At 32.2% G+C, this 25,526-nt stretch overlaps 2 protein-coding genes across 22 annotated transcripts in view; one reads left to right on the top strand and one right to left on the bottom strand.

The window, feature by feature from the left end:
• PMCA (plasma membrane calcium-transporting ATPase 3) overlaps positions 1-7,203 on the top strand; it is a 93,532-nt gene extending 86,329 nt beyond the window's left edge. For 16 of the 20 annotated variants that reach the window (XR_013878994.1, XR_013878997.1, XR_013878998.1 and 13 more), the window contains 2 exons: positions 1,520-1,597; positions 4,365-5,877. Coding sequence is in view for 13 of the 20 variants with exons in the window: in XM_080158502.1 (XP_080014628.1) it covers positions 1,520-1,597; positions 4,365-4,523 (237 nt within the window). In the remaining 7 variants the exon portion in view is untranslated. Of the gene's footprint in view, positions 1-1,519; positions 1,598-4,364; positions 6,128-6,331; positions 6,376-6,552 lie in introns of those variants that run through there. The other 4 variants (XR_013878999.1, XR_013878993.1, XR_013878995.1 and 1 more) reach the window with 4 other exon arrangements.
• A 2,751-nt stretch (positions 7,204-9,954) lies between these two features.
• AdipoR (adiponectin receptor) lies at positions 9,955-25,027 on the bottom strand. Of its 2 annotated transcripts, XM_080158513.1 has the most exons (16): positions 24,915-25,027; positions 24,403-24,526; positions 24,047-24,147; positions 23,020-23,108; positions 21,965-22,137; positions 20,618-20,783; positions 18,881-18,957; positions 18,090-18,266; positions 17,546-17,653; positions 17,030-17,154; positions 16,520-16,623; positions 13,674-13,773; positions 12,935-13,048; positions 12,537-12,616; positions 10,649-10,734; positions 9,955-10,084 (listed from the first exon to the last, which is right to left on the bottom strand). In XM_080158513.1, exons 1-16 carry the CDS (start codon positions 24,943-24,945, stop codon positions 10,006-10,008), a joined length of 1,734 nt encoding a protein of 577 aa, XP_080014639.1. In that variant the 5' UTR covers positions 24,946-25,027; the 3' UTR covers positions 9,955-10,005. The 2 variants fall into 2 exon arrangements, with proteins under 2 accessions (XP_080014639.1, XP_080014640.1); XM_080158514.1 differs by lacking the exons at positions 9,955-10,084; positions 10,649-10,734; positions 12,537-12,616; positions 12,935-13,048 and adding an exon at positions 13,238-13,308.
• Positions 25,028-25,526: the final 499 nt, after the last annotated feature.

Genomic DNA, 25,526 nt, shown 5'->3' on the forward strand with positions numbered 1-25,526 from the left:
AATATAAAGAAACTATTCCATTAAATCAGGATTTTAATTTTCCATTCATTCTCTTGCAATAGATTTACTTTTCCCCCTCCTTTGATTTAAAGTAAAAATGGAATTGTTTTGAAACAAAAACTGTTTTTATGTCGTGCCATATCAAGTTTTCTGTTAAATTTAGTTATTTGTCAGGGCTGTATTTTTTCTCTATTCATTAAGGCTTTAAAACAGAATTTGAACTTTATTAATAATTATTTTTTCAAGAGAAAATATACATCCCGTTTCTTAGCACATTTTCCTGGCACTTTATTATCATCAATTTAATCAACCTTTGTAATCAAATGGAAGATAAATTTTCTTAATCCTTTTTTTTGCAATGCTGTCCTTTTATTTGCACATTTTTGCAACCTCTTGCGCACACACCTTTTCTTTCCCCTCCACCCTATTCATTACAAAAACAGATAGAAAACTTTATCACAATAAATTTACTTAAAAGAAAAATTAATAAAAAAAACATAAAGGGTACCTATTATTATTTTTACCTAATGTTCTTTATCTGTTTTTCTCTTCTTCTGGGGCTAATAAAATTGCATTTGACAGTGGTGACAGGAATCTTTGCAAAATCTTCATAGATCTCAAATTACCAACCCAAAAGTTTGAGTGCTATGACCCAAATATCTCTCTTTATTATTATCTCTTTCTCTCTGTGTTGAAGAGTGGTGTGTCTGTGTGCACACCTTCTATGGAGAATGGTCACCTTGTTTATAATACGTGTTGATGGTCATGGAGCACAAAGCTTAATATTCTTCCATATATAAATATATTGGTGCTGTGACAGACATCATAATCATAGTGTTGACAGGACATTGGTCAACTACAAAAAGGCGTTTTTAAAAGAATATTGCTTCTTGTCAACAAATTGCATTAAATATTTCAAAAAATAATACAAAAAAAAATAATTAATTAAACAAGTTTAAAAGAGGCTTATTTGTAAAATGCATGTTTGTAGTTGGGCCTCAAAGAATGCATCCTTCTTACTCAAATAATTTTCAAACTAACAAAAATATTTTTCTAACCAACTAATTTGGGCGAGACTAACCATACTAACAATCTTCTAAAATATCCAGTATTAATCTTTGTCTACATGATTTCTCAAAATGTTAATGGTTTGTCATTGAATGTTGTCAATGTGTTCATGTTGATTAGAATAGTTCATTGAGGAAGGCTGAAAAGGCAAAGTTTAGAACTTTTGTTAAATTTAACTTGGAATATAATTATAATTATTATAACATGAATGTTGTGCATGATCAACCATTATGTTCTATATCTCCCCTACCCTCATAGTCGATATATAATAAAATAATCTATAATTTTTATTACATAAAACTTCTTGTTTTTAACCCCTATAGTTAAATTTTAAGCACTTTTAAGCCTGACCTTTAATGAATTATTTGATATTAATGGTATCATTTTGAGGAATCAGATAAGAAATAAATTTGTTTATTTGTTTTTCTAAAATATTTTCTCATTTTTGCAGATCCGGGTTGTTAAAGCTTTTCGTCATGGAGTAGATTCAGTTCAGTTGAATCAAGCTTCGTCTAATCCTAATATACAGGTAACATATTTAATTGCATCAATTATTTATTCTGCTGGAAATTTTATATCTGAGATGAATCTTTAAACGTGTAGCTGTTGCCGCTGTCGTAGCCGTAGCTGTAGCCGTCGCCACTGCCAGTGCTGCCAATAAAACATGGATTTTTAAAAGATTTTACAATAGTGCCAGCTATCCTATAAATATAAATCTCTAAAATCTTCTATGGCCCATTCAAAAAATAAATTATTTAAATTATCAAAGAAATAAAATTATTATGCCTAAATAAATGCGTAGCCAATTTGCTTTAAAGATCGCTGTTAGGTTAGTGTCCGTACCTCTGGCAGCGGCAATGGCAACGGCTACACATTTAAAGATCCAGCTCTGGGTAAAATAAATGCAAACCGCAAAATATTTGACATGTGTTAAGATTAAGAAGATGTATTTTTGCCAGTCGTTGATGTATTATCGACCAGGGATCAAAAGGGATAAGACAATGGCGGTTATATTGATGTCATTCTCCAATGATGATAAACAAAATTACCCCTTTTGTATATAACATTTATTGATTGAAACGTTTGAAGACTTAACTTAATGAACCAACAAATCAAAAGGGGGGGGGGGTTAATGCAACCATCTCGTAATCAGTAAGCAAATGGCATTTAGAATTCGAATTTACTTTTGCATGAGTAATCCTTGGTAGGTCTATTTTCCCTAAATTGAACAAAAAGTTGGAAAAGTAACGGCTGGCGGCTCAACCGTTTAGCCGTTTTTTGCCTATTTTCAGGGTAAATTCACCATCAATTACGTAGGAATAAACTTTTTAAAACATATTTTTGGTTTAATTCATGTTAAATGAGAGCAATAACCATTTTTAAAACTTCTAGAACCAACAGCTACCGTCTAGAACCGTTTGATAGCGTTTTGGAGCACTCCACTTGGAAAAGAGTATATTATGTGGAGATAGGTTTCGTGACTAATTTGCAATATAGATATCCAAAAATGACAAAACGGCTGAGCCGCCAGCCGTTAGCTGTTACTTTTCCAACTTTTTGTTCGATTTAGGGAAAATAGACCTACCAAGGATTACTCATGCAAAATTTTAGATGGAAATTCGAATTCTAAGTGCCATTTGCTCACTGATTACGAGATGGTTGCATTAACCCCCCCGCCCCCCCCCCCCATTTATTAAAAGTCCTCGAAGTTGTTAAGCCAAACGAGTAAGAAAATGGTAATATAAAATTTTGAGGACTAGTGTAATAAACGGCTCAATGTCCCCTACCTCCCTAATTATGACAATATAAATAATATGTTGTTGTAAGTTTCCCAGGAGTTTTAATAATATTGTCATATATGCAGATAAAATTAAGTTTTCCATAAATACATATTGCACTGGCGAAAATACATCTACTGTATTTTTGCCGGATGAGTGAATGGCAGTTCTCCTACAAAATCTACGAATTACATGCAGTTTGAATTTAATAAAGCGTTCGATAATTTGTTAAAAATTTTCAGCAATAGGTATGTAAAAAAATCCATGTATTTCTTTCTCAAAAATACGTAAATGCAAGATACTGAACACGGACATACTTAATAAGTATTACTTATATTTGAGCCTAATCGTCATAGACATTATCATTCCAAAATCTGATGAATAGGAGAATATATCATGTTATAAATATTTTTTTTATGACTTCGGACACTTTTATAGAATAAAAATGCCAAGTTTGAAATCGATAGGACATTTCTTTATGCCAAAATTAATGATAAGTGCGAACATACCGTAAATATACATATCAAAGCTATTTTAGGGCTTGAAATATTTAATGTCCACATATTTTAGTTATCTTTTAATGGCTTAAAAAAGATTTTTAAAAATAACCAACAATTTCACCAAATTATGAATCATATAATCGTACTATTTAAAACAATTTTCATTATTAACAATTTTAAACTATTTACATACATAAATAACATGATAAATTAATTTTCCAAGTTGTCGATATGAATTTATTCGATATGAATAGTTGAATATGAATATTAATAGCATAATGCACAGAAATTGAAGGGCGGATTTAAAAAAAATTTTAACCGATTGCCTTATCAGATTTTTTGCAGATTTAAAAAATTGTTTGGGCCTTTCATTTCATCGATAAAAGTTTTGGCGTGAACATTCTCCCTTACAAGTTATGCTCTACACTTGGAATTGCATTAAATTGCTTTTTTAAGCATTTTTCAAAGGGGTACAAAAATGTATCTTGACACCTGTAGAATAATGCTGCAGAGTTAAAAGAAGAATAATAACCCACTTAAATTTTTATTAGGATTTTAATTTTTTTTTTATTGGGACTAATTCTGTAAATGTTTATGTGTCTTTCCTTTTTATGTTATTAAGTTAAAATGTATCTAACCTATTCTAAAGGTAGAAAAGTATACAATAGATTTTATTATTCAGGTTTTATTTTTTTAGTTTTTAGACCAATTAGGTAGGCGAAATTAAGGACATAAATTTTCCTTTTTTTTCGACCTGAATTTATCATTATTATGAAGGTATTGCTTTTAACTTTTAAGCTGTCTAGGTTGTTTTCAAATGTACTTAACACTTGGTTTTATGGTATCTTGTAATGTGGCGTTGTACCCCCTAATTTAAAAGAACAAAATTCAGTCTTCAGAATTGGAGTTTAAGTGAAGTGGTTAAGATTAATATATCATCTTTTGTTCGTTTATAAGAAATGCCCATTTTAAAAAGTCCTAAAGAAAATAAATAAACAAGATATTTTTACAATTTCAGAGAGTATTACAGAAGCAGGCGAGTCTAAACAAGCGATTAAGCAGCGCGTCCAGTGTTCCAACAGACAACCAACCACAACAAATAATCGCCACTAACGCCAGTAACAACAGCCACGTAGTTCAGTTACCAACCAGAAGTCACACGGAAACGGCTGTATAATCTAGAGAAAAAAAATTGCCAAAATTAAAACAATAATTTAATTAATACACATTTCCATTGCTGGTTTATAAAAAAAAATATAAAACATTTCACATTTTTTTAGCGTGTCCTAGAAAGAAATAGTTATTGATCCAAAGTAAATCTCATTGAAATGTTTGTAAAAAATGTTAACTGTTGATGGAACATGATGCATCTCTTGAAAGAAAAAAAATCGGGGGAAATATTTAAGATTAGTTTAATCAAACCTAATTTTGAGCTTTTTTCATTAAGAAAATAATTTGAATTTTCTTGGTTCTGCTTATTATTTGTTGAAATATTTTTTGAGCAAAGCATAAATTGATATACCTAATAAGAATAAGGCAGAGGAACTGGCTTGGAACAAAGCGCTGCTTTCAAATGTGTATTATAAAAATGATTAGTTGAACTCAAAGTTGACTAGTTAGAGAGGTGACACCAACCCTCTCTCCCTCTCTCTCTAAATATAGTAACCCTTCTCATTTCAAGGTGTGATTTACAAATATAATAACATTATTGAAAACAATATTTAATACAATTGTTAATTTTTATCAAGACCACAGTGATAGATAATGGATGCTAACTTGTTGATAATAAAAACTATAAAATGTTATTTAGTGTCAGAAATGAATTATGTATTTCTTTTATGCCAGTTATATGATTATAGAAATGTTAAACCTGCGTTAAGAAATCTTGTAAAATATTTTAATTTTGAATGAACTTTGTTGTTGGTGTCAAGGGTTTGAATCCCAGCTAATACAAAGAAGTATCTCATGCAGTAAGATCCTCAGTTCTATAATGTATATAATACTAAATACCTGTAACTACAGATTTTAACTTTTAAATGTGCTTCATTTAGGTCTACTATAGTAAATTAAATTATGAATAAAAAAGTAGTAAAATTATGTAAAAAATCAGTAGTACTAAACTAAAAGCAAAGCAGTCCTAGTATTTTTATAGTAACAGAAACCTTTTAGACAGTTTCATACGACCTTGTATTTTTTTAACTTGATACTCGCATCCTTAAATTTATAAAATATTTGTAATAAAAATATCACAAACTATTTTATTCTAAAAAAATAGGGCCTATTTAATTTAAAATTCAATATCATTTTGTCCTATCATAATATCTAAGGCCTAAGCATAAATAATAAATAATCTGAAGGCCATGATAATAAATAATTTATTTAAGTAAATGTTTGTTACTTGTGTAATTAAAATTAGATGGCCTAATTTGGAACTGAATGTTATTTTAGCTTCTTATCATATATTATTTTCTTTCCTAGAAAAACCAATTATTGTTAATTCTTTTCTGAATAATGAAAAGAGATGGACCAAAGGTTTAAATAATGTTTGTTAAATCTGTTAATTTGAGAAGACTACTGCTACTGATATGCTAGTATATAAAATGTAATAATTGTAAACAAAATGCTGCGTAGTTAACCAGTCAAATTTCAGTTTCAATTTTCTTTGATTTTCCCAAAAATAAAAAATAGTATTAAATGCATTTATTTTACTCTTTTAATTTTAGTAAAAAATAGATACAAATCTGATATTTGATTGGTTTAGTAAAATTAAATGTTTTTTAAGTCTGCTAGAACAATGAAGATTTTGTATTAATTACTGCTTATTTGAGCGGGCAAATATTTGATTTTAAAAATCTAATGCCTGAAAAATTCTCTAATAAACGTCAGATTTCTATTTTATAGTTTATAACTTTAGAATATGTCGCTTTAGTACACTGTAATTAATACAAGGTCCTCACTGTGAAATGATTCTCTCCTTTGTGTTAGGATAGAAATTTTGCGGCGGTTAACTGCATCATATTTATGTCAATGTTAGTTATCAACTATATAGACTGGACGAAAAAAAAGCTTTTTTTGTCCCACAATTCTTTTCTTTATATTATTTTGTCAATTTGTTAACAAGGCTGTAAAGATTTAATAACATGTATTATATACAAGTTTTAAAAAATTAAATCTGACAAAATAATATAAAAAAATAATTAAATGAGATTTAAAAAGCTTTTTTTCTTAACCGTTTTTCCCTTTAATAATTGAGATGTATTAATTCTTGGTGTTGCTTATTATTATCAAGTAGAATTATTGCAGAGTATTTTATTTTATAACAAATGGTAGACAATGTATTAAGAAGAGCAATACTTCTGTGTTAGTAAATATAAATATAATGCCTAGATGTACAAGGCTTACCCCAATCTGATTTACAGAATCGCCTTCACATTAAAAGCACTAAAAAAAAAAGATTTAAAAATGTTTTTAAAATATTTAATATTTATTTAATATATTTGTGTAATAAGCTGTGAGGTAGATTCAGTTGAACAGATTATAAAAATTAGTTTTGTAATTTCTTCCTATTTATTTTGTTGTTGTTCCATAATAACAACCAACCACAACCCCTTGCTCTATAGGCTAGCCAACCAGACTGTATCCTAATATTACCCTTGACGTCAGATTTAGAGGGCCCCCGAAAACTTAGTTCCAATTTTTGCTTTAGAATTGAAAAATAAAAAATTTTGCTCCCGCTCCACAATTATATGTGTACGCCCTCCACAATACCACCACACCATGCATACAACACATTCACTAATATAGATATATTCTCAAATAAATATTCTATTCATGTGAATAAAATGTTTTTAAAAATGTTTGCTTTTGTTTATTTATCCGTAAGAAGCGCAGCTACTCTATAGCATGATATGTTTGTTCGGCGATCCCAAGGAGGGGATAATGGACTGAGAATTAAACGGGTATCCTTAATAATAACCATCCAAGTTTGCTTTAAAATTAAACTTTTATTAAATATGGATTGGATGTTTAAACATGGCCTCCAATATTTCTTATCATCGATCTTTTTTCCTTGAGTAATCTTAAACTACTTCAAGAGCGACTAAAATTTATCTAAAATTAAAGGTCTTTGATAGTTCAATGACTTCAATTCAGGTTAGGTACGGTTTTTTTATCGATTGTAACTGGAGCCTATGAAATACTTTGATTAAGTCAAAAAATAATTGTACCTGGATGACCTAGCCAGGTTTGCTAACATCCTGCACGGCGGTTTTAACAATATCACAGCAATGTGCAGGTTTTAAGCTCGCTTGGAAGATAAATTTAGGTCACGTGTTCTGCATATTTCAATTTAAACACATAAGGACAAAGATATATTATTCCAAAAATCTTTTGTCAAAGTCTACTCTACACCTAGTGCCAGTCAGCTTTCTAAAATCATGCAGCGCTAGGTGTAGACTTTGACAACAGATTTTTGGGATATTATATCTTTGGCCTTATGCGTTTAAATTGAAATATGCAGAACACGTGACCTAAAGTTATCTTCCAAGCCATTCTCTAAGCATTTAATTTTTTTTATGAAATAATGGGATTTCAAAACTGCCCTTTAAAAGGCCTAATTAATATCTTTTAAAGCTCAGTTAAAAAAAATCGTCGCCTTCAGCACCAAAACCGGCAAAAACTGGCAGTTAAACTTCTGTGCCCCTACTATCTTAGAAAGACGGAGCTATCCAAATGTCAAATATTTTTCTTCGATCCCTTATCTGTTTTGCCAAATTTATTAGATGAAAATAAATCTAAATTACATTGCAAATTGGCAGGTTGCCTGAGAAAGATACGACTAATTTCTCCAAAATTTTAGGCTCAGATTATTTTCGCTCGTTAATTATGAGGGTAAAAGGTTCGTCTCGCGAGCCGTCGAGCCCTGATTTTTACGGAACTATTACATAGAATAAATCATAATATATATGAAGAATATTTATTTTATTTTTATCATACATACAATTTTTACAATAAAACAATTTTCATCTTCTAACAAAAATTTGCCAAAAATATATGAATTGATAATTTGCTCGTTCTAACAGTAATTTTTCAATATAATATATGCATTATTAACAAAGCGTTAGTATTCGATAATTATAAATCTATGTGATGAAAATGCTAAATGAGCAATGAATTAAAACAACAATCTTCAATTTTATTAACTATTGTAAATACATTTTTTAAGCAGGCTAAGTAATTTACTCGTTTTGAAGTAATTTAGCTGCACACAGGCACCCTTCTGTTAGGCCGTAGCCAAATCACTACATAACGACTAGATAAGCATATAATATCTAGAGTATTTTTAATTAAAAGTGGGTGATTTTTTCTGCTTATTTTTCACAAAGGTGTTCTAAGATTTATAACAGGAGTAGAATGCTTAAATTTGGCATGGCAGTTGCTCTGTTATGGTACAATATAGAACTGTGAAGAAACGGCGGCGAATTTGGAATCATTTAAGATAAACCTAACATTTTCTAATAAAGTTAACCTTGTATTTGAAGCAGCGGTTAGGCCGCCGTTTTTGCTCAAATCCATGTTGTACCCCATTAAAGCAACTGCCAGGTCAAATATTAGCGTTCGGAAACCAATTCGGAAAAAAGAAGAGAAAATTACCCCCTTTTTCAAAACGAATAATTGAAATAAGCAAAAGCATAGGTATGCGAAGAAGTTTAAAAAGTGTTGAATAAGGGTATTAATTATATCACAACTTTTAACTGGATAAATATTCTATAAATAGTTTTCCATCACGGATACGGATTCCGCTGAATAAAATCCGCTCCTGAACCGTGATGAAAACACAAGTATCGTATAATCATAAGAAATTGTCCATCCACGCAAAAGAATAATAATTTTGGATTAAAATGTTTCATATTGGTATGGACCTTCGCAACAAAAAAATATATAATATAATATAATATATAATTCTAATTTTGCGTGGACAATCTATGAAAAAACACGATAAATTTATATATATTACAATACGATCTAAATAGGTTGTAGAAGGGGCGTTAATGGCCTAATTAAAACAGCAATAAAAATCTAAAATTCCTTTAAATATCATAGCGTTGAGACATAATAAAAATGTTACGTTTTCTTCCAAATTTTTCTCTAAAATTGATAATGATTAGGTGCACTTGAATTAAAATAACAAAATGCCAGAATACAAAAAAGTTAAAGTTTACACAAAGCACCTTTAAAATATTTTCTTTTTGTAAAATTCCGTTAATTTTTTTATCTTAAAAAAATATTTTCTTTATGTTCATTAAACTTCAATTACTTTTGTATTAAACCACTTTGCTTTGTGGGAAAGCCTAACTTCTAATTATAATGATTTTAATATGAAATTTTAATAATACAGATGATGGTAGTTGGGGAAATGGTTCTTAGTAAGCCCGCAAAGATTCACACAAAACGACAGTAATAGTATCAAAGCATTTCAAAAGCATAATTCCATCTCTTAATATATTAAAATTAATTCAAATAGCAGTATGTATCGGAAATGTTTTTTTTTTATCTGATTGTTGCTTCGAGTAAACCCCGCAAGTACGTTCATAAACTAAGACCATCTATTGCCCAACAAACTTTCTGACAAAATTTTCTGTTTCTGTTCCTCTCTAAATTCAGAGTTCTCCGAGAGTCATGAAGGAAGTATATTTGTTCAATTCAACTTCGGTATTCTTACATTCTCCAATTTGTAGTCTGAAAAATTATACAGAAAATTATTCACAATAATGATCAGTAATCTAAAATACAAAGTAGGGTTGGGCCGGATATCCGGCCATTTTCAATATCCGGCCGGATACCGGATATTAAAACTATCCGGCTGATTTTTTACGTCGGATATCCGGTTATCCAGCCGGATATCCGGATATCGAACGTTGGCCAGATATCAGGCCAGAACCGGATATCCGGCATTAGAAATCAGCCCGATATCCGGCCAAAAAAGTATCCGGCCCAACCCTAATACAAAGTAGAATGATGTCTGGCTGTCCATCGTCATTCTGGATGAAGCTAGCCATGTTAGATATACCATGATAATAAACAAAATAATACTATTATACATAAATCCAGTGAAAATGATGCTTTTAAAAGTTAATAGACACTTGATTCCTGAGACAATATGATGCTCCTTTAATGGACCTCTTGGTCCGCATGGAATTATAACAATCAAATCAAATCAATCAATCAATCAATCAAATCAAATCAATCAAATACCTATACAGAGCCATGTTAGATATACCATGATAATAAACAAAATAATACCTATACAGAGCCATGTTAGATATCCCATGATAGTGAACAAAAGCTCCTGCTATCACAAAGCAATGAAACAATTGATGGCTGTGAAACTGAAAACATAAAAAAATTAATACAAGGGCAAAATATTCCAAAATACACAAGATAAGCATTAGTAACCAACGACTGAATTAATTCAAAAAAAAAATAATTAAGAATTTCAGCTTTTTTTCGTAATTTTGGGGGACAACGCATCATTTAAAAGACGACCTTTTTATATGCCCTTAACCCTTAACGGTCGGGGGGGGGGGGGCGTTGAACGCCCCCCCATCCGGTTTTTTCTATCTCATTTTCTGTGTGTGAAAGATGAAGAGCCCAAACTGCTTGACTTTTTAAGTATGGGTATGACACATAACTGAGAGTTGGAATTTTTTGAATATCTCCATCCTGGCGGGCACAGGATGCCAGCAAACCTGGCAGGGTCATCCAGGTAAAGAGCAAAAATATTTTTTTGACTAAAACAAAGCATTTTATCATACCAAAATACTAAAAAAAGCCTCTAGTAGTACATCCTTATATGAAATACAGGTGTTCAAGTCACTTTCAGGTTCCAGGTATTATCCTGCAGGTCCTGATCCTCCAGGTCTCCAGAAATCTTTAAAAGGCTCCTGTGGCCGCAATTTTTGACTTAGAGACTTCAAATTTTAAACTTAAGCTTTTCTTACATGTATACATAACGTATTAAAATTTCATGAAGATCCGCCGCCGTTTTCCCGCCGACCGCCGACTGCGGCGGCTGGCAGCTGCCAAGTACAGCTGCGGCCGCTGAAATTTATATTTTGATATTTCTAATGTAAAATTTACATAAAGATAAACATTTTCTGGAAAAAAAAATTTTCTTCTAGCTTCAAAAATAAGAAAATTACAGCCGTTTGAAATTTTTAAGTAAAAAAGGACCTAAAAACAAAGGTTGTTAAATAAAAGGGTGAAGGAAGCGAAAATTGACTTAGACTTATAAAAGGTCGGAAATTTATTATCAAACAGGGGACTTGCACAAAAAAATTTAGCCCTCTAGCTCTAATAGGAACTGAGATAATAAGGGGGGGCGTTGAACGCCCCCCCCCCCGACTGATTAAGGTGCGGCAAGGGGCCCGACTGTAAAGGGTTAAAATATCATTTTGAATTCATTTCGCTTGTTGGCTATACCTTAATCCTAATAGGATCCTGGATTGTGATAGCCAGGAATAAGATATACCAAGCGAAATAATAGGATATATACATCAGATCTTTTTGCAGGTAGTATGCTTTCTCTTTGATTTTTCCACTTAACGTGAAAACCCCGAAAACAGAGGATTACAAAAATTTTCGAAATAATTTTCTTGTTGGTTACAGCCAAGAAAGGACAGAATCCCAGTTACGACACAGAAAACTTTGCAAGGTAGAAAAATACGAAAATATGCTATGAATGTTTAGATTAAAAAACACATTTTTCTTTTAATGATGTTTTCATAACTAATAATATATAGATTAGATAGCAATATTTTTTTTTCAATAATCATAAAATCATATACTTTTTTGATCCAACTATCTTGTCAATACCCAAGGTATTGAAACTCTCAGATTGTGGATTGTAATACCCAGGGATTTAAAAGGATAAGACAATGGCTGATAAATTGATGTACATTGTACATCCCAAATGATAATATACAAAATTACCGCCATCTGTAGATTACAATTTTTGGTTGAAAGTTTGGTCATCCAACTTAATGAACCAACCAATCAAAATTCAATAATAGTCCCCAAAGTTTGTGAGCCAACCAATAATTAAACGATATTTTAAAATTTTGGGAACTAGTTTAATACCCCCCCCCCCTCCCCCCCTAATGCCTTTCACAAATTATTATAAAAAACCTACCAGAATATCAACCTTTCCTGGGAAAATTCTCTCTGGAATTCTAAATGCATACAACATGGCTCCAGTAATATACAGCAGACCTTAATAAAGTATATCTTAAGATTTTATGTTGGTGATGTTAATTTTTAACTAATTTTTGTAAAAAGTGTCACAAAGTTTTATTTGTATCTAAAATAAATTAGAGAATAAATATGTTTTAGGTTCAGATAACTGAGAGATGTGGTCTAATAATAAGAGAGTTTCAGTCTTTTTTTATTTATAAAAATTCTTTTTTTGTCCTAATAAGCTGCTGTCATGTTTTGGCTATAGATGGTCTCGTGACACCGCCTCCTATCGCCCCTTTATTTTATATCGCATTTTTTATCATAATCAAAAAATAACAATAAAATTGATCTTACCCATAAGAACCAGCCATCCCATAGCGGCCTCGTTCATAGATTTCTCCCAACCATTGACAATGCCATAATGAGTGGCGGGAGCTATTCCTGATAAACCAAATACAACAAACACACCTACAAAATATAAATATAATTAGTGGCGTGAGCTATTTCTGACGAACCAAATACAACAAACACACCTATAAAATATAAATATAATGAGAAGCGGGAGCTATTCCTAACAAACCAAATACAACAAACACACCTACAAAATATAAATATAATGAGTGGCGGGTTCTATTCCTGACAAACCAAATACAACAAACACACCTACAAAATTTAAATATAATGAGTGGCGGGAGCTATTCCTGACAAACCAAATACAACAAACACACCTACAAAATACAAGGATGACAGAGAAGGAGGACAATGGGCTGTTTATTACACTAGTCACAAAAGTTGTATAATAACGTTTTCTTATTCGTTGGCATAACTGCAACTTTGGGGACTTGTGATTAATTGGTTTATTAAGTAGAGTGTCCAAACGTTTCAACCACTAATTGCAATCCACAGAAGGGGTAATTGTGTGTTCATTTAGTTGATTGTCCAAAAGTTTTCATCCACTAATTGTAATCCACAGAAGGGGTAATTTTGTGTATTAAAATTGGGGATGTATATCAATTAATCGGCCATTGTCTTATTCTTTTAAATCCCTACAAGGATATCTTTAAAATATAAGATTTAAGTTTAAAACTGTTACCTGCCCTGAAAGGCCTGTATCTCGGGGTACCAAACTTGTCCCAGAGACTCACAACAACTGCCAAGATACCCAGCACAATACAGATAGACAGGTATACAACCTAAATATTATTATAATAATTATATAAAGATACCCAGCACAATACAGATAGACAGGTATACAACCTAAATATTATTATAATAATTATATAAAGATACCCAGCACAATACAGATAGACAGGTATACAACCTAAATATTATTATAATAATTATATAAAGATACCCAGCATAATACAGATAGACAGGTACACAACCTAAATATTATTATAATAATAATTATATAAAGATACCCAGCACAATACAGATAGACAGGTATACAACCTAAATATTATTATAGAAGCCGCTAGTTCAAACATATAGTATTTTAACTTTGAATAATTGAAGTATTTTCGTGAACTTTATATGTGTTTTATCCCTATTTAGATGATAAATCTGAGGTGTATTTCTAGACTAGAAAACTAAAGTTAGAGCTAAAAACTTGTTTCTGTTATTCATTATAAAGGGTGCAGCTACTCTATAATCTAATAAATATATTCACGTGTATCTATAAATTTAAAATATTGGGGGAAAACTTGATTTTCTTGGATATAATTTTAGACAAGAGGCTAAAAAACATATAGTTTGTACGATTTAATGTCTGTCGGTAATGCTCGTCTTTGGTCATTGCCTGGACTGGGGAGTTTTTACTTCGTAACGGCAGCTGCTTGATGAAAATAATTGCAATTGCTCCTAATCGTACATAGCCTATGAGGATGGGATTTACACGAGATCTTATTTTGTTGTATGTCAGAACAAAGATTGCTTAATGATGTGCATGATTATACAAATGGTCAAACTCCGTTAAGACAAACAACATTTTGATTGCACGACCTAACTGTATAGGTTATACTTTGTGCCTGTTTTTGGGCCGCATTCTCCTTACTTATGCCGCACACCTGACATAGCTACTGTAGGACCCATTTTTTACGTCAATAGTTATTTAATGGTGTTGGGCTAAGATTCGAAACTATCACCTTCCCGACAACGAGCGGATGCGCTACATGTTAAGCCACAATCGCGGGTAATCATACATAAATCGTTAAGGATATTTATTTAAGTAACATTACTAAAGACTAAAGAGTGTAGTGTTTGCGGATCTAACTGAAGTGTACACAGAAAAGTATCATTACTATACAGAGTAGTGTATGCGGCTTTAACTGAAGTGTACACAGAAAAGTTTCATTACTATATAGAGTAGTGTATGCGGCTCTAACTGAAGTATACACAGAAAACCTTCAACATAAATCATAGCTTATGCCAGTAATAAAATAAATACAAAGGATTTTCTGACGTTACAGTTAGTAATTTAAGACAGTGTCATATATTTATCCTTTTTTCATCAATTCATTGATTTGTTAATGTATTGTGTTTCTGTCAATACTTCAATACTTCTGTTAATACGTCTGTGTGTACTAAACGATCTCGCTATCTACTAAACCAATATGGTTCTCCTTTACAGAGGGTATATTCTCGTAGGTCATGGGAAGGTTTATAAATGTTTTTTTACTATTTCTTTTTGAACAAAAAAAATTGAGCGGTCGAATTTAACCGCTTCTAGGGGCTTAGCCGATAGTAATACATTAGCTTGTTTTCATTTCAAAAAACGCAAATTTTTCAAGAAAAATATTAAAAGCCTTGCCAATTCTTATGTTATTTTCATTTATATAATTCTTTCAAAGTATCAACCGACTGACTAATATAACAAGAAGAGTAGATTTGCATTCAACCCATCCACAAAATGTTGCTTTTAGTTGAGGAAAGCTAAACTTTTTTACTAAAGTTTGTTAGATAGAGCTTTGATTTTCCTGTAATTCTTAGAAAATTCCTAATTTACCCTCAGATTATCAGAAATACATACTATACATATGTGACGCAAATATCTATATTTGTTTTACAGACTAAATTACTCAAATTTATGCTATACATATATTTTACATAAATATACCAAGAAAAACCAGTACTGGGTAGACTAAAGTAGTAACTTAATCTGAAAACTAGGACAACTATGTCTATAAGAACCACAGCCATGAGCCGTCAAAAAATAATATATGTAGAAAAAAAACTTTGATAATACATTTATTGTGGAAGCCTATGAAATGTTCAGAGGTGGGTTTTAAAAAAATAGTATTATTGAATCCGCTATACTTAAAAAATTAATTTACCGTCGATAACTACAACATAAAATTTTTTTTTAATATCAAACTTTAATGGAATCTAAACTACACAAATTCTCAAACATTAAAAAGTAAATTGTCTTATTCAGTTTTAAACAGTTTTTGCTTTTAATTTTTAAAAAGCCTTGGTAACAGCGAGTTACAGTCGTTTTCTAATTATAGAGTGAGTAACTAAAATTGAAAAAAAATAGAAGAAACACTGTGTAGTTGTACCATATCTAATTTAACTGTGTGGGATCTGGTTCAGAACAACGAATAGCCAACATAAAATGTGTGCTAGCAGCCTTAAAATGTCTTAAATTCTTTTTGGAACTAATCAAATCAAGAATAGTTATTTATCGCATCGTATTATAAAGACTGGCTTTCCGCGGAAATAAAAATGTACAATTATAAACGAAAAAAATGGTTTTAATCTTATTATTCTACATTTTTATATTCGTAGAAAAGTGGATTTAATACGATGCTATACATGATTTTTAAGTATGAATGAGAACCGGTTCTAATCCACCGGATATTTATCAATTTCGAAGCGATACTGGAAATATTTTACCGTGAACTGTACCAGTTCCACAAATTATAAAATGTATCTCCTAACCTTTGGTGTATAATGACAGTAGAAACTGTAGTATAGCCAGGGAACAAAGCTCCCAACTGTCAGAAACGCAATGCCACAGTAATCAAATTTTGCAAACAGTTTCCCTAAATTATTTAAAATATTAACTATTATACAGTAGCTTTACTTCAAAGCTGCAGGGGATTGGCGCAGTAACATTTATTTCCACCATAAAAAGAATTTTCTGTAGGGGTACTTATTTTACCCACTTATCATTGACAAAAATTTTGAGTAGGTAGGTAATATCCTATTTTCTTTATTAGTATTTTTTGTTGAAAACTGTAAAAAAAAAAATCTTGTACAAATTGCCCCAGGCTAATAAAGAAAATGATATATTGCTTAGGTATTACTTTCTGTTAATAGTAAGTGGGTTAAATTAAGCAATACTTTTGTTCCATTAAAAAACAGTGCATTTTGAACATATGTATGTGATTGATTTGAAAAGGACGTTTTTCCCTAAATAAAATCTTTAATACGTTTGTACAAACTTACCGATAAACTTGTTCTGATGACAGCAAACTGTATGAAAAGTGAATGATAGGAACATACAAACAATGGCTCCAGCAAAAAAGCTCATGAACACCATCTTCTCCTGGACCTCTATCTCTGTCACCGGCCTAGAAAATAACCATGTTATGTAATCTGAGATTCTTTTTAAAATACGAATCGGAAAAGCAGCGATACCATATTTTTTTTGTACAATTCTGTCATTAAGGTTCACAAAAGTGTTGAAAAACTAGAGTTAGTAATGGAAGATTTCAGAGAGGGAGGGGACATTAGGCTGTTTTTACACCAGTCCCTAAAGTTTTATAATAGCGTTTTCTTATTCGTCGGCTAAACAACTTTGGGGTCTTTTGTTGAATTTTGATTGGTTTGTTTAGTGTACAAACGTTTTAACCATTATTTGTAACCAACGAAAAGGTAGTTTTATGGATCATTATTGGGGATGTAAATCAATTTATCGGCCATTGTCTTTGCAGATTTTAATGTTCTATTTTTTAAAGTTACCTGGTTATAAAGTATAAAGACAGTCCAATAAATGCGACAACTCCCAGCAAGTGAGTCCAAATATTTCCAGTCTCCGTGTGAATACGAAATATTGACTTGAAACACTCACTACAATAAAAAAATATAAACGCTAAAAAAACATCAATAGAAAAAAAATAAAACGGAAAAAAATAAAATCAACAGTTATCAGAAAATATTTCAGACGAAATATATGAAAATGTTAAAAAATGTGGAGGCTAATAAAAAGCTTTCGTCATGCAAAATGATAACCATGTAAATAAAAGTTATGGATTAGGGTGATATTGCACCTAGGAAAAAACTATTAAGTGTTTCAATTTTCCGCTTATAGATATCAATACTTTATTGAAAAAAAGCAATGCTCTTTCTGAATGTTAGTTTAAAATAATAATGGTATTTTATAGAAATCATAAGGTTATATTTGATCACACAGTTTTTACTCCAATGAACGACCCATTCAGATCTTTTAGAGAAGTACTTAGGTATTTTTAAATCCTTTCAGATCTAATCCTTAAAAATACACTACCTGAAACTGGGCAGGGGAGGTCTGTGTCCCTTCCTTAAGAAATCATTATCCTGCAACCACTGGGGGAGAGTAGTGAACTGTACAACCTTCCAGGACTGGAACTTGTGCCACACTGTCATGGCGAATTCCTCGGCCTGTTCCGCGGCATTGTACATCAACGGCCTCGGGTCCAACCATCTGTACAAAATATTTTTTGCTACTAGTCCTTAGGTCGTAAGTTGAATTTCAATTGAATTTGAGGAGGACAAATTAGTTTCAATACTTTTTGGGATATTTGCTTAAATTCTACTCTTGGTAGCTTATCACCATTCATTGGTTAAAACGAAGATTTATTTGAGTGTAATTGTCCTCAACTTTCCTGTTTTACATGACAAAAAATAAAACGGGAATAGTAGCTTTTGAAAAATTGCGTCAAGTTGTGAGTATGCTTCCAGTGAAATGCGCTTATTGGGTCAAAACTGTTTTAAAATATGCGTTTAATTATATGCGTTTGGTCAACATTAAAAACAGTTAGACTTCGTAAGCGCATTTCACTGGAATCTTACTCACAACTTTACGCAATTTTTCAAAAGACTATATTTTGATATATCATAAATATGTCACAATGTTAATCATTTTGCATAGACAAGTCTTTCGTGACCTCATTTATTAAAAATACAAATAAACTGTTACTAAACAAACCAGTAAATAAAATCCTTGTTCCCTTTACTTGCTTCATACTCCTCCTTTTATCTTTTTCTTAATCGGGGGGGGGGGGGGGAAGTGGGGTGGGGAGTACTCTAAAGTGTTACCTGGGATCCAGCCAACCAATTTCCTCTGGTAGTTCCTCCTCTTGGATTGTGTTAATGACAAGATTACCAAGTTGCTCCTGCAACCACCAGGTCAGACGGTCAATACTCAAAGTCAAGATAGAGACTTACCCGCAAACACAAAGGGGGTCATATTTTGAAGTATTTTCCATAAAATTGTAACCATTTAGTCAAATGCTCTCATTAAGAACAGTATGATTTAATAAGCGCATTTGACTAAACGCTAACACACAACTTTACGGAAAATACGCAAAAAATGGCCCTCATTATTAAAATAAAATAAAAGTTGATAGGTAATTCTAAATAAAAGCTCTATGGCGATTTTTTTTATGAATGTACTCCATATTGATTTGCAAAAGACAAATTCATATTTAATGAACTCACAAAAAAGTTCTTAATAGAAAGCACTTAAGCACAAATCTCAAGAAATTCATTCAATTGATGTGGAGGCTATTTTATTATAAAAACATAAAATTCAACCATTTAAATACGCCCATTCTCATGATAAAAGTTTTAAATATACTGGCCAAATATTGGTCCTAAATATCAATTAATGATAAAAAATTTTAAAAGTATAATTGAGTACCCATTATTTTTTTATTTGAATTTTTAAGCCAATTTAGTAAAATACTGCAAGGATTTGAATAAGAACTTTTGCATTCCTAATTTCCCCTTACAAAAATGCATGGCAAAAAAAGAAATGTAAAAATTCTTATAGAATTATTAAATCATTTGCAATATTTTTCTAATGGCATAATGAATTATAAGGATCTAGGAATTAAAATTTTTTTTTGTCTTACATAAAGTAGAGAACTAAAGGGGGGGGGGGGATGTGGTGATTCGTCACACGACATACCAGCAATTTTATTTTGGGTGCTAATCCCTTAGTTTTAGAGATAATTGGGTGAAATCTTTTTGATTGTGTCACTAATTACCCCTTGTTTTGGAATCTTTCAAAAAAAACGGCGGGAGCGGCGGTACCGCCGCCATTTTTGATTCAAATATTTTTTACTGATACCAAAACTTGGGGTAATTAGTGACACAACCAAAAAGATTTCACCCAATTATCTCTATAACTAAGGGAGTAGCACCCAAAATAAAATTGCTGGTATGTCGTGTGACGAGTCATCACATTCCCCCCCCCCCCTTTTATATTACAGCAAAAAATAGTTATTTTTAAACTTTTTCTTAATGGATTTATAAATACCATGGTGGAAAACAATTGGAAGTTTAAAAATAGACCAAAATACAGTAGGCAAGATTTTTATTTTATTTCCCATTTTGTTTAAAAAGTATACATTTCTATAGATATAATCAGGGTTTTAACTATTTTTATTTTACTCCCATTAAACATCTTTCTGGTTATTAACATTATTAAGATAGTTAAGCACTTTAAAAATAATCAATAGGCGCTTCACACAAAGTGAGCCCTGATAAAGCGTCCCCCTTAATTTAAATTAATTGAGAATCAAGGGAAGGGGTGGGTGGGGTGTGTGGTTAATCGTTTGTTTGGTCATATTATGTTAGGTAATTTGGGTATTGGGTAATCCTGCAGGGTTAGGAATAGGACTAAAGACTATTATTTTCAATTTATTTAAAAAATAAGGAGGGGGGATCAGTGCTCAACCGACACTTTGAATAATAGCACCAAGAATAATTGATAAATAGGACCAATGTTTGGTGAGCCCGTATCAAGCCAGAGAGTATTGACCGTCTCACCTGTAGTTTGCTGTCCGCGTGAGCCAACTGTTCCTCGTCCAGCGGGGTCGAGGGGAACAGGTCGTTCTCGTCCGGAGTTGTCTCCTCTTCCGGGTGGAAGTAGAGGTGTGGCCCAAATAAAGGTTCCAGCGGGGGCAGGTCAATGTCGGATATATCAGACACTCGCCTAGAAAAAGGGGTTGCAAAACAAATCAAACAGGGTTAATAAAGGGGGTTCACAAATTTTATTACTTCAATACAGGAGAAAAGTAATAATTGGAAGGATACTTTGTTAGTTTAGATAGGAGGGGATGAGGCCAGGGGGAGAGGGGAGTGGAAACTCCCGAACTAGAATAACTGTAGTTACAAAGCTTTGGCATTAGACTTTCATAACACCACACCCACAATCCGCAGAAGTCGTATTTTTCTAAAATTAAAGACCAAAACATCCCTCTTTACACCCCTCCCCTTCATCATCTTTTAAATCAAACTAATGAAGCGACGATCCTTCATTATAGTTATATTTTTGTATATCTATAATCCTATAATTATTCTTTAATTTCAATAATAAAAGCTAAGCCTTTTCAAAAAATATTTTGGTCAGTTGGTTATTATAAGATTTGTTAATGTGCCTAAGATTAAAATCAGTATTACAACTGAGTAATTCAAACAAAGCTAAATTGATAAGCTTTAAGAGTTAGTACAGAATACATTTCAGTACAGTCGAACTAATGTAGTTACAAAAGGTAACAAAGAATAAAAGCATAGGTACAAAAAAGTAGATATACTTTTTATCAAGTTTTAGTAAATTATGTGACAATTTCATTCAAACCGAAAGTTGGTCAACTACAAGGGTTTGAAAATGGTAGAGCAACTTCAGCAAGCAAAGTAGAAAAACGAAAAAATCAATTGAGAGAAAAGCCTCGCTTCTCATAAATTGAGAATATAATAACAATATGTAAACAAGATTGAGTTGTAATTGGAATGTTAGTTTCAATTACTGAAACAATCTTAAGGTTATTATTAACCTACACACAAAAACAATCTTCAGGTTATTATTCACACACACACAAACTATCAATAATAATAATCTAAGGTAATTTGTCTAAATTTACTGATCAGCCGTGCACAAAAGTTTACCCCTCTTGAGTATAATTAAACAATGTATTTAGTTTAAATAAAATTTTAGGTAACATACATCTCTATTAAAAATTCAACTAAAATCTTTATGAAAACTTAAAGGCAAAAATATAATTTTTTGAAGATCAATCATAAATCTAATTTTTCTTTTACCAACTTCCAAAATGTTAAGATAGGTTCTATTTAATTTTCAATGCATATTAAAACACAATGGAATTCCCAGCCTACCTGGAATGACTTCTAGAATGTGTCCTAGAGTTTGTTGGAGTCTTGGAGCTCCTGCGCTTGTGCAGATAGCTGACAGATCCTCCACCATGGCCATGTCCCTCGGGAGCCCGGCTAATCTCATTAAAGTCCTCGCGTAACAGCCGCTCTTTAGTCTTGTGAAGATTTTCGATAGCCTACAAATAAACAATTCGAAAACTATAGATTAGAAGGTATTGATATATTGAGATGATAAAACAAACTGGTTTAGTGTTTTGAAAAGTAAAGTCGCCTTTAAGAGGTAAGCAAGAATTTTAAGGCATAAGACAATGAACCATGTTTACCAATAAATTACCCTTTCCGGCTACAATAGATCAAAATTATTGACGATTAATAAAAGTCTTTAATATTTGTAAACAAACAAATAAGATCACGTGTTTATAAAACTTTGGGAACCAGTATAATTTACAGTCCAATATCCCCTACCTCCCTGGAGGTAAGAGCGTATTTCTAAATAAAGAACAAATAAGTTCTTGTATCTTTTATTCCAGATTCTCCAGGAATGCTTAGCTTTCCCTGTATACAATAAAGTGTATAACTTCAGGCAGGTAGGGGACATAGCCAGGGATCTAAAGGAATAAGACAATAGCCGATAAATTGATGTAGTGCAAAAATGTTAACACAAAATTAAATTGAATTTGTGTATTATCATCCCCAATGATAATACACAAATTACCCCTTCTGTAAATTACAATTTGTGGTTGAAACGTTTGAACACTCAACTGAATAAACCAACCAATCAAAATCCATTAAAAGTCCCTAAAGTTGTAAAGCTAACTAAGAAGAAAACGTTATTATTACACTGGTCCCCAAAGTTACATATTAACGTTACCTTGTTTGTTAGCTTAACAATTTTGGGGACTTTGAATTTTGATTGGTTGGTTCGTTTAGTACAGTGTCCGAACGTTTCAACCACTATTTGTAATCTATAGTAGGGGTAATTTTGTGTATCGTCATCGGGAATGTACATTAATTTATTGGCCATTGTCTTATCCGTTTAGATTTCTGGTATAACTTACCCTGTGATCCCTGCTAAAATCTTCTGCGTCAGATCCATCCATTGAATGATAGATATGATTAGGAGAGTTGGGCAGAGTAGAAGGGGTTCCCTGTCGTTTATATTTTCATTTAAAATGACTTGATATTTACAAAACGTTAAAGTAAAGAAGTAAATTTGAAGTTGTGGTATATTAGCTTCTATATTAATAACACAAGTGTTTCGCAACTTTTTCTTATTATTATTTTATTTCGCAGGAACATCCGAGTCTTTTAAAAGGATTCAAAATGCAAGGACATATATATTTTTTTAACTCTCATTTTATACATCTTAATTGGAACTGATGATCTATTTTTATAGAGAAACATATGTATTCCATTAATAAAAAAAGTTAAAAAATTAATCTGTGTTTATACATATAATAATCTATAATACAAAGTAGAACGATGTCTCTCCGTCTGTCTGTCCGTCCCTTAAGATCTCGGTAACCACTGAACCGATTAGATTCTACTCTTCAGGGTATATACCTACTGGTCCTGGACACCCCCAACCCCCCCAAAAACAAAAAATCCCCCCCCCATTTTTTTTTGCAGAAGATTTCCTGGGTCCTTTTTTTTTTGCAGAAGATTTCCTTGGTCCTTTTACGAATTTCACCTTAATTTTTTTTGATCACCTTTTGGGGCAAAGCCCCTAGAGGCTAGGGGCGAAGCCGCTAGTTATTATATAAAGTAGTAAGTTTTTTTCTCTTTAGCGAAGGATCTCGCTAACTGCTGAACCGATATAATTCTTCTTTACAGCGAAGCTTCTTACAGGTTTAAAGGGAGGTTTATAAATATTTTGGGGGAAGGTTTCCCCACCCTTTCAAGAAAAATCACAACCTTTGAAAAGCCTCTCGTCTCCCCCCCCCCCTGAAAAAAAATTTTTCTTTCTTTTTCTTTTTAAAAATAAAATGTTAAGTGGAGGGTCGACTTATCCCCTTCTCTAAAATGCCCTCAGAGGCATCTAGGGGCGTCGCCACTAGCTAGTTAACAAGTCAATAAATCAAATTTCCTGAACGGAATGAAATACTGGAGAGTTATGCTGAGTGGTTGGAGTGCCTGCTACAGAATGGAAGGTGTGCACAGGAGAACTTGGGTCAGAACCTGGCACACTGAAAAAAAAATAGGTAAATATTTAATAAGTCGGAATTTAAGTGAAAGGGCTACTTTTAAAACAAAATCTAAAACACATAAATACTCAACCAAAGAGTTACTGCCCTGGGATAGGGCAAGACAGATGCCATTTTGAGTTACGACGTGGTAACGACGGCGGAAACGTCACTGCCACCAAAATATAGGCTGACAGGATGGAGATATATGGGGGTAAAGAACAATAAAAGCCTTTTAAAATATTAAAGAATAATTACCTTCTACTCCCATCTCTAGACGGGGTTTTCTCAACTTGAGAGTTCCTATTGATGCTTTGTTCATTCCTCTTAACAACACCAATGTCGCCTTCCTTCACACCAGCAGCCAGAGGCTCAGTTGAAACTACATAAACATAATTTATTATCAAATAGAAATGGATGTAGATAGAATGTACGTTTATATTATGACAGGGGAAAAATTGTCGTTTATTTAGCCTGCTAACTCTTTTATTGGTCAGTTCGTTCGTCCAGTAGGATGGGAGATGATGGGATAAAGAGAGTGAAAGGGGGGTAATCGTTCTTTTTACCCCGTTGCAAGTTACACTTTAATAGAGAACATGAAAATCTGGTGTAAGATGCAAGTAATAATATATCCGTTTAAATTCTTAATTATGATTGTTAACCGCTAATTTACGATTCTTTTAATCCTCCAACTATTCCCTTTTTCTTAAGTAAAATTTTTCTATGTAAATATTAATATTTTTGTATTAAACCAAAAGTTTTTAGGTCACCTGCATCAATCTGTACAGTTGTAACATCCATATTAATATTGTAATGCAAATAGAATACTACTACTTCACCATTATTCTAGTTCTGCAACACAGAGATTCTATATTATATTTAACTAGCGGCTACGCCCCTAGAAGCATCTAGGGGCACTTTACTTAAGGTAGGAGGAGGAAAAGTTGACCTCATCACATTTAAAATTTGAGTTTCAAAAAGATAAAAAAATATTTTTGGGGGGGAAGGGGGTGAAGACTCCCTCCCCCAAAATAGTTTAAAACCTTCCCAGGACCTATAAGAAGCTTCACTGTGAAGGAGAACAAAATCGGTTCAGCAGTTAGCGAGATCCTTCAGTAAAGACAAAAAACGCTTACTACTTTATATAAAAGGATAAATACTGCACTCAGGAAAATTGCAAGTTCATATCACACTACTTTGCATATAACTAACGGCTATGTCCCCAAAGGACTCTAGGGGCATTTGAGGTGGGGGGAGGAGGGGGTGGTAGTAGACCCCCACTTTCAATTTTAGTTTTAAAACAAGTAAAAAATGGACATTTACTCTTGAGAGGGTGGTAGTATCCTACCCCAAAATAGTTATAAACCTTACCAGGACCTATG

The sequence above is a fragment of the Acartia tonsa genome, chromosome 4 (assembly GCF_053477335.1).
Source record: "Acartia tonsa isolate MP-2025a chromosome 4, ASM5347733v1, whole genome shotgun sequence".
Lineage (NCBI taxonomy): Eukaryota > Metazoa > Arthropoda > Copepoda > Calanoida > Acartiidae > Acartia > Acartia tonsa.

Coding starts and splice junctions, on each gene's coding strand:
- AdipoR (XM_080158513.1), bottom strand. CDS start 24,945: ATGGATGTTACAACTGTACAGATTGATGCAG. Junction 24,527..24,914: donor AACTGTACAGATTGATGCAG/GTGACCTAAAAA, acceptor ATGTTTATGTAG/TTTCAACTGAGCCTCTGGCT. Junction 16,624..17,029: donor TCATCAGAACAAGTTTATCG/GTAAGTTTGTAC, acceptor TAAATAATTTAG/GGAAACTGTTTGCAAAATTT.